At 40.6% G+C, this 12,050-nt stretch overlaps 2 protein-coding genes across 3 annotated transcripts in view; one reads left to right on the top strand and one right to left on the bottom strand.

Annotated features, from left to right (window-relative positions):
- Window positions 1-2,175: 2,175 nt before the first annotated feature.
- LOC136759977 (coagulation factor IX) lies at window positions 2,176-7,873 on the top strand. Its single transcript, XM_066715163.1, has 8 exons — window positions 2,176-2,317; window positions 2,710-2,879; window positions 3,524-3,548; window positions 3,758-3,871; window positions 4,281-4,415; window positions 4,644-4,918; window positions 5,031-5,157; window positions 6,674-7,873. Exons 1-8 carry the CDS (start codon window positions 2,200-2,202, stop codon window positions 7,258-7,260), a joined length of 1,551 nt encoding a protein of 516 aa, XP_066571260.1. The 5' UTR covers window positions 2,176-2,199; the 3' UTR covers window positions 7,261-7,873.
- A 918-nt stretch (window positions 7,874-8,791) lies between these two features.
- The window catches only part of mcf2a (MCF.2 cell line derived transforming sequence a), a 35,905-nt gene continuing 32,646 nt past the window's right edge, over window positions 8,792-12,050 (bottom strand). For both annotated transcript variants that reach the window (XM_066715161.1, XM_066715162.1), the window contains one exon: window positions 8,792-12,022. In XM_066715161.1, the coding sequence (XP_066571258.1) occupies window positions 11,982-12,022 (41 nt within the window). In that variant the 3' untranslated portion in view covers window positions 8,792-11,981. The remainder of the gene's footprint in view (window positions 12,023-12,050) is intronic.

Below are 12,050 nucleotides of genomic sequence, written 5' to 3'. Positions count from 1 at the left end.
GATTCCTCACTTTGAACTCCCAGGTAGCAAACCTTATGATTACCACAGCGCCTGGTTTAAAAATACACCTCCTTGCTCTCTGTCAAGAAGGCTATAAATATCTCCCAGGCTCCTACACTGTGACTCTCTCAGCCAATCTGCTGTAAGTATTTTGCTTTACTTTCTCATCAGAAGAGTTTAGTGAAATGTCAATGTTTTATTCTGAGCTTCAGGTTTGGAAACCTGTTCTTCTCATAACTGGGGAAATTAAGTTGTGCTGTTTTTGAAGAGGAGGCCGCTATGAGGAAAATGCCACTGATGGGAAATAATCCTCTAAGGCCTCTATGTTATCCTTGTGTATCCAGTTGAAACGCAAACTCAAATGGATGTTTACGCTTTCTGAGCAATCTAACCCCATCACGAACCCCTATTTAATTAAATCAACTCATAATCCTCATGTCACTGAGTGTGTGAATGGTATTTCCATATCTTGCCAATTAATCAGCTAACTAGATTGAATTATGGCTCATTATGAATTATTAAATCACATCAGCACTTTATACAGGAGGACAAAAAAATCAATAACCTAATATCGAAATCAAAGTCATAATTCTGGATTATTTTTGCAGATTTATTTTTTTTCCTCTCTTTCCAATCTCAATAATTTCACATAAAATAAATGTCTTCCTCCGTCATTATTAATTGCTATATTGTAGTGCAATGTCTATTGTGGAACAATATCTGCAGCCTTCACCCCAACCCTCTCAAATACCTATATTTCAAGTTAAACCCATATAAATATATACGCAATTCAGTTAACTCAGTAGGAAAGTAACTCTGGCCTTAACAAAAGCCAAAGTTTACTGAGGACTGTAACCCTAACCCTAGGTTGGACCAAAACATAATCCTAATTTCATTATTTTCATAGAGGATTTCACCAAATTGCTCAAAATAATGCTCTCCAAACATCCTAAATGTAATCATTAGACCATTTCTATCGTCATCTGTATCTCTAATTATATCTCAGCTTGAAGAAATCTAATTACAGGTTTTCCATTTTTTTAATAGATATTTCCCCCAGAAATAACCGTAATTTCACACAAATATGGCAATTAATTAGCCTATTGCCTAAAATATATTCAGAAACTTTATGCTGAGCTGTTCAGCTGTTCAGTGCTTGAGCCAGTCAGAAACCAGTATTGTAATTTAACATCTTGTTGGAAAGCAGCTTTTGCACACATAAATCACCCGAAGGTGAACAGAAAGGTACACAAGCGTTCCTCAGACAGAGATCTATTTAAGGTTGTGACGAAACCGTTAGACCTTGGAGCCTACATGCAGTTTAAGTGCCCTCTGCTGGTCTTGACATCTCATTTTAGGCAGAGTGTATTTCGCAGTGGCCGTGATTTTTACAGCAAGGCCAAATTGATTAATTCCTGCGCAGACTGTTCCTTGACTTACCGGACTTTGACTAAAAGCTAACACACTTATATATCACCAACAGTTCTAAAACGTTTGAAGGCAGTTTGCGTTTGTATTATACATGAAGCCAGTGTCATTATTATTTACATATACTTTAATAGGGTCAAAGTGGACGAGGGGGCTGGACACACCAGCAGATTTATTTTCATTTTGATTCCTATTCCTGCTTTCCGGGATGTTCTATCCCCCACCACCCCTCCATTTCAATTCTGGTTAATAAATGCCTAAAAAGCATGTGCATGTGTCGTGAGTTTTTAAACTATTGTCAATATTTATAGAAGATGGCCCTGATTTCTCAATCTGCATGAGCTCTGTGCTGTCAGTGGACTGAGTTTAAGTGCTGCAATTGTGAGGCCAGTCTGGAAAACATCACAGTGAAGTGTAAAGGACCCCTTACATTTTTTTCCCAGAGTGGTAACAAACTAGAAAAGTGAGCTGACGAATGCAATCTTAAAAATCAACATCATCATCAGCAATAATGCTTTCGTTGAAATGACACAAAGGTCAACCACCCCATATTATCAATATGGTCTTCATAAAGCACATGTGCATAGACACGTAAATAAACACATCCACCCACTTGCACCCCCCCCCCACACACACACACACACACAGGCAAGCAAACACGCAAACACGCACGCACACACAAACACACATATGCACTCAGAGGTCCAAGTAACCTTTTGTTTCCCCGCTGTGTAAACAGGCGGATGTACTTTGGAGCGCCGGATCGATCAGATGGCTTCTTTCCCTCAACTTCACAGCAAGAGACTTTCTCACTGGAGCATGATGGCAAAATTCTCTTCGCTTTTAGTGATCTTTGTCATCCTGCAGGAATGCAGTCTGAGCTGTCAAGGTAGGCTGGGATTATTTACTTATTTATTTTCCCATTTCCATATATTTATCTTTCTTAACAGTGATGTGTGGATCGGGAACAAACTCAGCTGTAGTTTCTCCCACCTGAACTAGGCCTTGACTGTAAACATAAAATGCGCAAGCAGTCCATAGCAAGAAAGAAAAATCCGACTAAATACATGAATCCCTTCAGGGTGCAGGTCAAATTGCAACTTTAAGAAAACTCCTTTTGTGAGGGGAAAGGTCTCTATCAGTTCATGCCCTTCAGGGATTTGCCTCTTACCTCCAACTAGCAGACATTTCTTTTAATTCTCTCTCTATATCTCTCTCTCTCTGTCTCATTCATGTTCTGCCCGCCGGTCTCCCTCTCTCCCTCTCTCCCTCGTGTTCCAGGATCAGTGTTCATCTCTCAGCGCTCTGCCACCTCTGTGCTGCGGAGAGAGCGGCGCTTCAACAATGGCCTGTTCGAGGAGATGCGCCCGGATAACCTGGAGAGGGAGTGCTACGAGGAGAAGTGCAACTTCGAGGAGGCCAGGGAGGTCTTCGAAAACAATGAGAAAGCAGTTAGGTGTCCATCTTCATCGCACGGCATCGAGCTGCTCAGCTGTGCAGCACTTAAACCCAGCACTACTACTTGGCACTACCACTCTTGCTGGAAACCAGTCAGCATAATGGCCTGAAGCTGTGGAGTTGTACAAATGACAAATACTTCCACAAGTACAAGTAACTTATCTGCAATTTTGATTTCCATATTTGACAACCTAACCAATTTGTGTTTATTCTTGCACAGTAAACGGTTGACGTTTTTCTTGCTCTGTTCTTAAGATGTGTTCTCTACTTGCAGATAAGTTACTGTCAATTTTCAGGTTCTATAAATATAGCACCAGCACACAGAGATCCACTCAACTCTACAGCACAATGATGTTTAATAATTATTCTCACATGTCTAAAGCTTCTCTGTGACATCCAAGGTTCATGTATTCATGTATTTTTGGGTGTCATCAAGAAGTAAGCAGCAATCAGGACTTTCTTTTTGACTTCAGGTCTATATTTGTCATGCTACAAACTACACTACACACTGTGTTTTAGAAGGGGTGCAAATAGTAGTAGTAGTAGTAGTAGTAGTAGTAGTAGTAGTAAAGGCAGCTTTAAATCCCTCCGTGACAAGTAAGCTATGTGTTTATAATTTGTTGTCTCTCACTTTCAGATGGAGTTTTACTACACATATGTTGGTAAGCATGTATTTTATTGACATGATTATTGATTTACAGAAACCAGCACATGCCTAGTTGACATATATGCATGGTAAACTGTACAATTAGTGACAAACAACGATGAATGAAGATTTAGATTTAAAAGTCAGTTTTAACAATAATAATAAAATCTAATGCTAGCAGCTGCCCTACTGTAACTCTGTGTGCTGTGTGCCCGTGTCTGTCAGATGGTGACCAGTGCAAGTCCTCGCCCTGCCAGAATGGGGGCCAGTGTAAAGATGATATCAAATCCTATGTCTGCTGGTGCAAACCTGGGTATGATGGCAAGAACTGTGAGATAGGTGAGAACGCATGGCAAGGAATCTTACTAACAACTGGGGAGATCAGTTTGACTTTGGGAAGCCACATCGAGAATACTTTTAGGGCTTAAAGGCATTCAAGACAGAAAACGGGAGATGCTTCTTCATACAGAGAGGTGTCACAATCTGGAACAAACTCCCCAGCGATGTGGTTGAAACTGAAAATTTGGGAACATTTATAAATAGACCAAACGAGCACGATGGGTCGAATGGCTTCCACTCGTTTGTAAACTTTCTTATGTTCTTTTGAAAAAGAGGGATGCGAGTGTGGCACATGCAGTGAAATGGTACCAAGATTTATTTTTTCTTTCTTTTTCAAAAACAAACAAAACGATTCCATCGATTCCCAACAGGTCTTGGTTTTTAACTGCGGTGTCTTTCTCCTCATCAGAACTCATCAGGAGATGCAATCTTAATAATGGCGGCTGCGTGCATTTCTGTGCGCCAGCTGCTCCGAACAAGGTGGTGTGCAGCTGTGCAGATGGATACAGACTGGGCAAGGATGGGAAAGCCTGCGAGCCTGACCGTAATGTTTGAATACAATCTTGTTTTTATCCTTATACAAATTGACTGCAGTATACCATGGTAAAGGCACATTATAGTGGAGGAAACACAGTAAAGTATATAAAATAGGCTTATTCTTGCAAGGATAGGAAGTGTTCAGTTTTATGCTTCATAATATATGGGGTTTGGGCAAGTCGTGTAGGGGAGGAACCCTGTGTGGTGAACCCTGTCTCTGTGTCTGGTCTGGCAGGCCCGTTCCCCTGTGGCAGGTTGGTGAAAAATCTAAGCCCCAGCCTCTCCAAAGTCGAACGCGGTACAGTCGTCCTGTCCTCGCTGGATACCAATGAGACGGAGACCTTGGCACTCAACAATGCCACCAACACTACTAAAACCCTCAACACTACGGCCCCCACCACCATCACCACCAACCCCTCCCTGGGCAAACTTTCCATCCATGCCGAGACGAAACTTGACACTCGCATCGTGGGGGGGGACACCTGTCAACCTGGGGAGATCCCCTGGCAGGTGTGTATGTGAGTGCATGTGTCATACATGAGAATGCTAGTCGTGTGCTTGTGAAAGACATCTGCCTTAACCTGTCCATGGTGTCACGCCTCTCTGTGCCGGCTCCCTCCAGGTGGTGATTCTTGATAAAACCAGTGAACAGTGGTTCTGCGGAGGCTCCATCTTGAGTGAGCACTGGGTGGTGACGGCAGCACATTGCTTTGACAGATTTAAAGAGGCGCTGCCCATCATCATAGTGGGTGAGTCCTGTGCCCCATCAATAAAATCAAATTCAGCTTGACAGTTCTGTTGTTTTTGTGTATAACTAATTTAAATTAAACAAGCAGTGTTTGGTTGGGATTGTATGTTAAAGAGAAACATGCATGGTAACCAAAAATTATGTTTTTATGCCATTTTTGTGTTGCTATACTGTATAAGTAATATTAGCATATAAGTACTTTAAAAAACTCAAATAATGGTGGATGTCAAAACACAGCATATACGCTCCTTCAGTATTTCAGGATGTTTTGAGTCATAACTTGCTGGAAAGTGGAAAACTGCAACCCCCAGGCATCTCTAGTCATTATTATCAAGTCATTGATGTGCAGTGACATGGTTTGTGCAAGTAAACGATCCGTCCTTCGAAAAAAGGGGGGAAACTAAATTTGGTCACAACGCTAGAATCATACCACTCACCTTCACTGGTTTAATACTAGCTTAATACACAGTAATGTATGTTACAGTGTGTTATTTTCTGAATCAAATGTCTGCAAGGAAAACTTTTCTTTTGTATAACAGGAGTAATTTTAAAAATAATTGCCATCCCAAGACTCATGAAGTGAGTGTGCCACCTACAAAAATCCATAATGCCAAAAATTATTGCTTATCATGTTTTATACAAACTGAAATGAAAACACACTACAGCACCTAAGGAGCTCTCTAATGCTCACAACACACAGGTTGCCTTTTGTTTGAAAAAAAAACTGCTATATATATTTATCTTCATGGTTTTGTCTTAATGCATATACATATAATCTGATTCATTCTCAGTTTAGTGGATTTGACTTTGCACTACATTACCTTTACATGCACTGCAATAAAAATAGTGCCCAACTCCATTCACAAACTGCCAGGAGAGCTGACATGCTCAGTTGTCTTTCCAAAAATAGAAGGGTGGGTATACTGTATAAAGCACCACATCACCACATCATTTCAGGAAGTTTGTTTTTGGTTTTATGTGAGTCGAGTGATCTTTGCAGATTACAGATCTTTGCCCCTTTTGGATTATGGGATTATTTGCACAAACCATCTTCACTGCGCGTTAATCGCCCGTTGTTGAAAAGGAGATGAGTAACTCTCTCTTTACCATTTTTGCACACAGCAACACTGCATGTTGTTTATGGAAACTATAATTACTGTCAAGGAGTAGGAATACGGAAATCAGCTGATTTTGTCGTTTTTGACACCTAGCATTATTTGGTAAATTTTAAAAGTTGCAAATATGATATAATCTGTCTTGAAGGGTGGTATACATCTTATTTACACATTATAGCAAAACACAAAACCGTGATTTTAGGAATTTAATAGGTTGTTACGCTTTAAGTATTTGCTGAATAAGAGAAATTACATGAATATATGTCATGCTGATATGCCTATTACATTACATTCAGTAGTCGTTAGCATTAATTACACTTTGAGCATGGATGGAGAAAGTGACTAGTGCCTGGGCATGCCATCCTGCTGTCTCTGAAGTGCCCTTTCATGATCTCTTGCCAGGTGAGAATGACATGACCAAGCATGAGGGCACAGAGAGCAAGCACCACATCAAAGAGCTGTACATTCACCCTCTATATGACAAGGCCATAAGCCCGCACAACCACGACATCGCGCTGCTGCATCTCAAGGAGCCCATCGTCTTCAGCGCGTTCGTGATGCCTGTGTGCCTGGGGTCCAAGGATTTCACTGAGATGCTGATAAGCTCAAACGCAAAGTCCACAGTGAGCGGCTTCGGCCGGCTGGTGCAGGGTGGCCCACAGGCCTTGGTGCTGCAGAAGCTGAGCGTGCCGTACGTGGACCGGTCACTCTGCAAGGAAAGCAGCTCCGACAAGGTGTCACGCTTCATGTTCTGCGCTGGCTACTCCAACGAGAGGAAGGACTCCTGCCAGGGGGATAGTGGGGGGCCCCATGTCACTAAATATCATGACACCTATTTCTTAACGGGGATTGTAAGCTGGGGGGAGGGCTGTGCCATGGAAGGAAAGTACGGCATCTACACCCGCGTGTCAATGTACTCTAAGTGGATCAGAACCGTAATGAGCAACCATTCATTAAGCCAAAGCTCTGTAGGGGCCTCCAGTGTTTAAGCCCTATTTCAGTTCCTTGATAATCATCTGGAATTACACTGCACATAAATATACACCATTGCTGTTATGCATATCTTAGGCACAGTTAAAGAGTTGCCTTGGCCTGTAAAACTGTAGGATGTTAAGTGAAATACTCTGGTCAGATTACACATTTCACAGAACAATGGGAGGAGAAACCTCTTCATATCTACAGGATCGATGGCTAATAACATTGCATTTAAAGTGCTAACATTGTAATTGCATTGCAAATACAAAACAGTTATTGAAGTTACTCTCTTCTCAGCTCTTTCTAATCAAGTCTTTCATTTCCTCCCTTAAATGGAGAAACCGGAGAATTGCCTTCATCAATGTATATCATTGAATAAGACCCCATATTTTGCACAAACTATTGCACTGATTTGGCTTATTATAATAATTGATTTCACATCTTAACCCAATCAAACATATGGACTCCCAAAGCCAAAGAACAGAATCCTATATACATCTGCAGTAGCTGTGCAGACATTCCCCTGTGTTTGATGTTAAACCAATCCTTTCTTTATTGCTTATAGATCAATTTTAATCAAATGTAAAATAATGAAAAAAAATAAAAATAAAACGTTTTTAAAACATTTTTTACATTGCTCTCAACCAGGAGTGCTGACAACTGCAGCAAATCAGGGGTACAGGGAACGATTTACAGCACCAGTGGAACAGGAAAGTATAATACGACCAAATTGCAAAACCAAAATATTAGCAGGAATATTCAGAAATATATGCAGTGAGGCAAACTGCGTGCCAGGAAAAATGCTTTGGTAAAGGGGCTTACATGAGCAGGAAGGGACTGGGATTACACACAGAGTTCACTGCCGATGAGCAGGCTTCTTATTTTATTTTGTCCCCCAGTAAATCAGATTGGAAAGCATTTGAGGCATTAATGCAGATCACTGTCTGTTTATTTATTTATTTATTTTAACACTAGTTCCCCCTGGTTTAATATCAGTTGTTATTGTTGCAGCTCTGTGCCCTCTACCTGATCTCTCCATCACTGGCATAATTAAACCACCTCTCATTCTTCATTCAGCGCAGAACAGAACCAACACTGAAAACCAAGAGTCTGAGGTGGAATAGCTCCATCAGGTGGTAGTGGAGAGCAGTGTACAGTACTAGATATTAAGGGGATATACTGTACACTTGCCTTCAACCAACACAATGCCAGTGCTAGTTCCGTCAGGGCAGAATCAATTACTGACTTTTCATCTTAACAGGCCTCCTGCAACAAGTTAAATTGTGAACCTGGGACTTATATCTGAAAAATACACCCAATCTTCATTAGTTATTCATATTAATTCTCTTCCTTATGGGACATATGTAGGTTTTACACTATATTCAGACCCTGGATACAGATTCCCAACTTGCCCAATGCCCTGCAGCGCTAGAACAAAGGAAACTGAAGAGAGTTTAGCTGAACTTGACCTTAAACTCACAATATAATTTAAGCTTACTCTAAGAGAGACATAAGAATGCATTGTACCAGTTATTATGTGGGGAGGAAAACACAAACGTTTTTTTTTTACAAACTTTTTATTTTATCTGTATATACAACAGAGAGGCTATATAAGAACTAAAATGCATCATTGACAATAACAATAATTATAATAACAACCTGGGAACTATATCCATCATTCAACATCTTGCAGCCATGCTTCATCTATGGAAACCTTAAAAATATAACATAGCATACAGCATCTGACACATTGCACAGCATTTCAAGCATTGAAAAGAAACACATTTTTAAGTTCAGTGCAAAATCTGCAGGATTTGTATGAAAGGAAAACAGAAACCTAAAAAATATGTAATAAACACTGTATGAATTGCACTGCAATCACACAACATTCTTTTTTTCCCTGTACATAAATATGAATGCCTGAAGTCAAATAGCCATTTCATTCTGCCAGAAACAACTTCATAGACTGGGGAGGGGGGGCTCCTCTGTCAGAGCTGTTACTGCTGATTTAAATCCTAATTTCCACTTCAAAAAGCACAAAATCAAAGGGTCCTCTCAAACTGTGTTTTGATTTGATGTCGTAAATCCCAAATAAATCTTCAATCAATATTTAATTAAGTGCTAGACATTAAGGATGTTATTCATGTTTCTTGACTGATCCTGTTCAACAACGACCTTACACTCAGGTCTGTAGTGATAGGTCTAGAGCACCAAACCTGCTCTTTATGTGTCTTGCATCATACTATTAGAGAAGGAAAACAACAGCTTTGGAATATCATAGTGTGTGGTATTTTTTCTTCTAGGGCTATGCGGGCTATGCAAATGGTTTGTTTCCACATTTACAATAATAATGAGTTGCTTGGGGATATACAGTAAGTGCTTCATTCCAACTGAGGAACTCGTCTGGGAGAAGATTTTGAATACAGGCATGAATATTTATCCATGGCTACCTCCAATCAGCCAGGCGCATTTTGTTACCTTTCTACAAAATACAACTTGGCTACATCACTTCAAGCACTAATATTTATATACACAGCACTGAAAGTATGTTGATCTAAAGGTCCTGGAAAAATGTATCAAAATGTAAAGCAGTTTCAGAGCTGAAATGCATCACTGTGTTCTCCTCTTCCCCTTAGTAACACTGAGCTAGAGAGGAGTTGTGGAGAGCACAGAAATAAACATAAACTGAAAAAAACCTCACACACACACAGGGGCTCTCAGACAATACTGCACATGCATAAGTGTATCCGTAAAAAGCTTGGAAACATTTATCTGCCCAGATTTTTTCTTCTTAAAGTGCCTTTTTAAAATGTTCAAGAACTGAGGTCTAGCTGGAATCAGGTATTCAGTGCACAACTCTGTTGCAATATTGCTGAGAAAATACCAGTTTTCAGATAAAAACAAACAAAAGAGACATTTTACAGTGACATTATGGCACAGCATTGTTTTTGGCATGTAAACTCTTAATTATATACAGTTCTCCCTCCACAGAAGGAGTTACATGTTAAGAAAATAAAATACACTATTCATTTTATTCAGTTTTTTCTTCTTTGTAACACGGACATTTGAATGATCTATAAGGTACAATGAAAAAGGCAGGTCCATCAGTCTCTGAGAAAAGAAGCTCACGATTAAAAGACTTGCGTCGACTTGAATGCATGATTAAAAGATAGGTTTCCTGAATTTAAAAAAATCAGCATCCTGACAGGACGTGTTGCAAGGTATTGAGAACAACCTGCAATTCTGAGAAGGTGGTTCAGTATATATGTTGATGAACAAGCACTGTTCTTCTGACAATGTGGATTTGCACGGTTAATACTGGCAACACAGAGAAATTCTGTTGTTTTCCTTGACATTAATTTCATGGTTTCTTTTTTTCTTCACACTTCCACTGTATAAATTAGATATTGATTTATTTTCCCCGACAAAGGGAAACAACAACCACTCTGACAAAAAACCTCTGTTCAGTTTTGCATTCTCCATTCTCGATTCTCCATGAACCCACTTGAGAATTTGGTTTGGCTGCTTATTCACAGCAGCCCTCGAGCTTTATAAAGTGCACTGAAATAGAAAACACGCCCACAAGGTATTAGAGTGGTTTCTGTACTTAATCATTTCAAGGAGAGCATAAAGGCGTTCCTTCCCTCTGAATAATTCCACCAGCAATCGGGAACTTGCAGTTCCTCTGGTGCTACAGATGCTGTGATAACAGTGGCCCATTGCCAAGGCTGACTTGGTCCTGCAGATTGTCCATCCCACCACAAGCTGAGTAGGACACACTGACTATGTTCTGCCTGGCAACAATGCTCCTAACAGACCTTCTTCTTTATGCAGTAGTGATACATTCATTCATCACCAAAACAACAGTCACCAACGCACGATGCAAGCTCTCAAACGGCAGGTAAGATCTGCCCAAAAGCTGTGGAAATGATTGAAATAAATCTAAATTTAAAAAAAATCGCCAGTCTTGGAAATGGTTTGCTTCAGGAGTTCATTACAAAGTCATTTTATTTAGGTCAGACACCCTGGGGTCACTATTTATATCCAGTAATTTAGACCCACGAAATGCTGATATTAGCAAACCTTGGCCCCGCTGACTATCTCCTAAAAGACGGTCTTACCATCAGTCCGGTGGAATGTCTGTTACCCATGATGCACTGTCAGAGCTCATTCTCACCCTGCTGTCTGCTGTGGTTTGAGTGTGGCCCATAAATGTATCTCCACTGGGTTCAGTCCATCATAAAAAAAAAACATCTGTCCACTTCCCCCCTGTCCTTGACCAAAGTCTTGCTCCAATTTAACCTTTCAAAATCCACTAGTATAGATGTCTATGCTTCTTTCTGCCGTGGTGTACAGGGGAGTATGCCTGGGAGGCTCTCCATGCTGACGAGACCAGTTCACACAAGCAACCTGAGCAGAGGGAACTCTGGGAACTCGCCTCTCTGCGGTGGAATATTCAGAGTCCCTGCATCTGATTGTGTGAATGGAAATTAGGCTTTACAAAAAATATCAATTAAAAAAATCAGAGTAACAGCTACCTCCATCCCTCACTCTGGTTTCTGAATTGCTTGATTGGCAGTTGCACCCCTTGTGACCAATCAAAGTTCCCTGTATTTTACAATTAAGCATTTAAAGAGCTGTAGGAGTTCAAATAAACCACCGGGGGTTAGAGGAAACTTTGCAGTGTCCTCAGTCACTGCATTCCAGGCTGGGCGGAGGGAGGGTCAGTACTTGTTTAAGGAGAGCTGAGTTTTCTTGTTTTCAGGTTCCCGGGGTCTGGAAAAAACATCAAAGACCGCAAGGA

The sequence above is a fragment of the Amia ocellicauda genome, chromosome 10 (assembly GCF_036373705.1).
Source record: "Amia ocellicauda isolate fAmiCal2 chromosome 10, fAmiCal2.hap1, whole genome shotgun sequence".
Taxonomy (NCBI): Eukaryota; Metazoa; Chordata; class Actinopteri; order Amiiformes; family Amiidae; genus Amia; species Amia ocellicauda.
The sequence above is the reverse complement of the archived record's forward strand: the minus strand, read 5'-3'. Positions and strand labels throughout refer to the sequence as shown.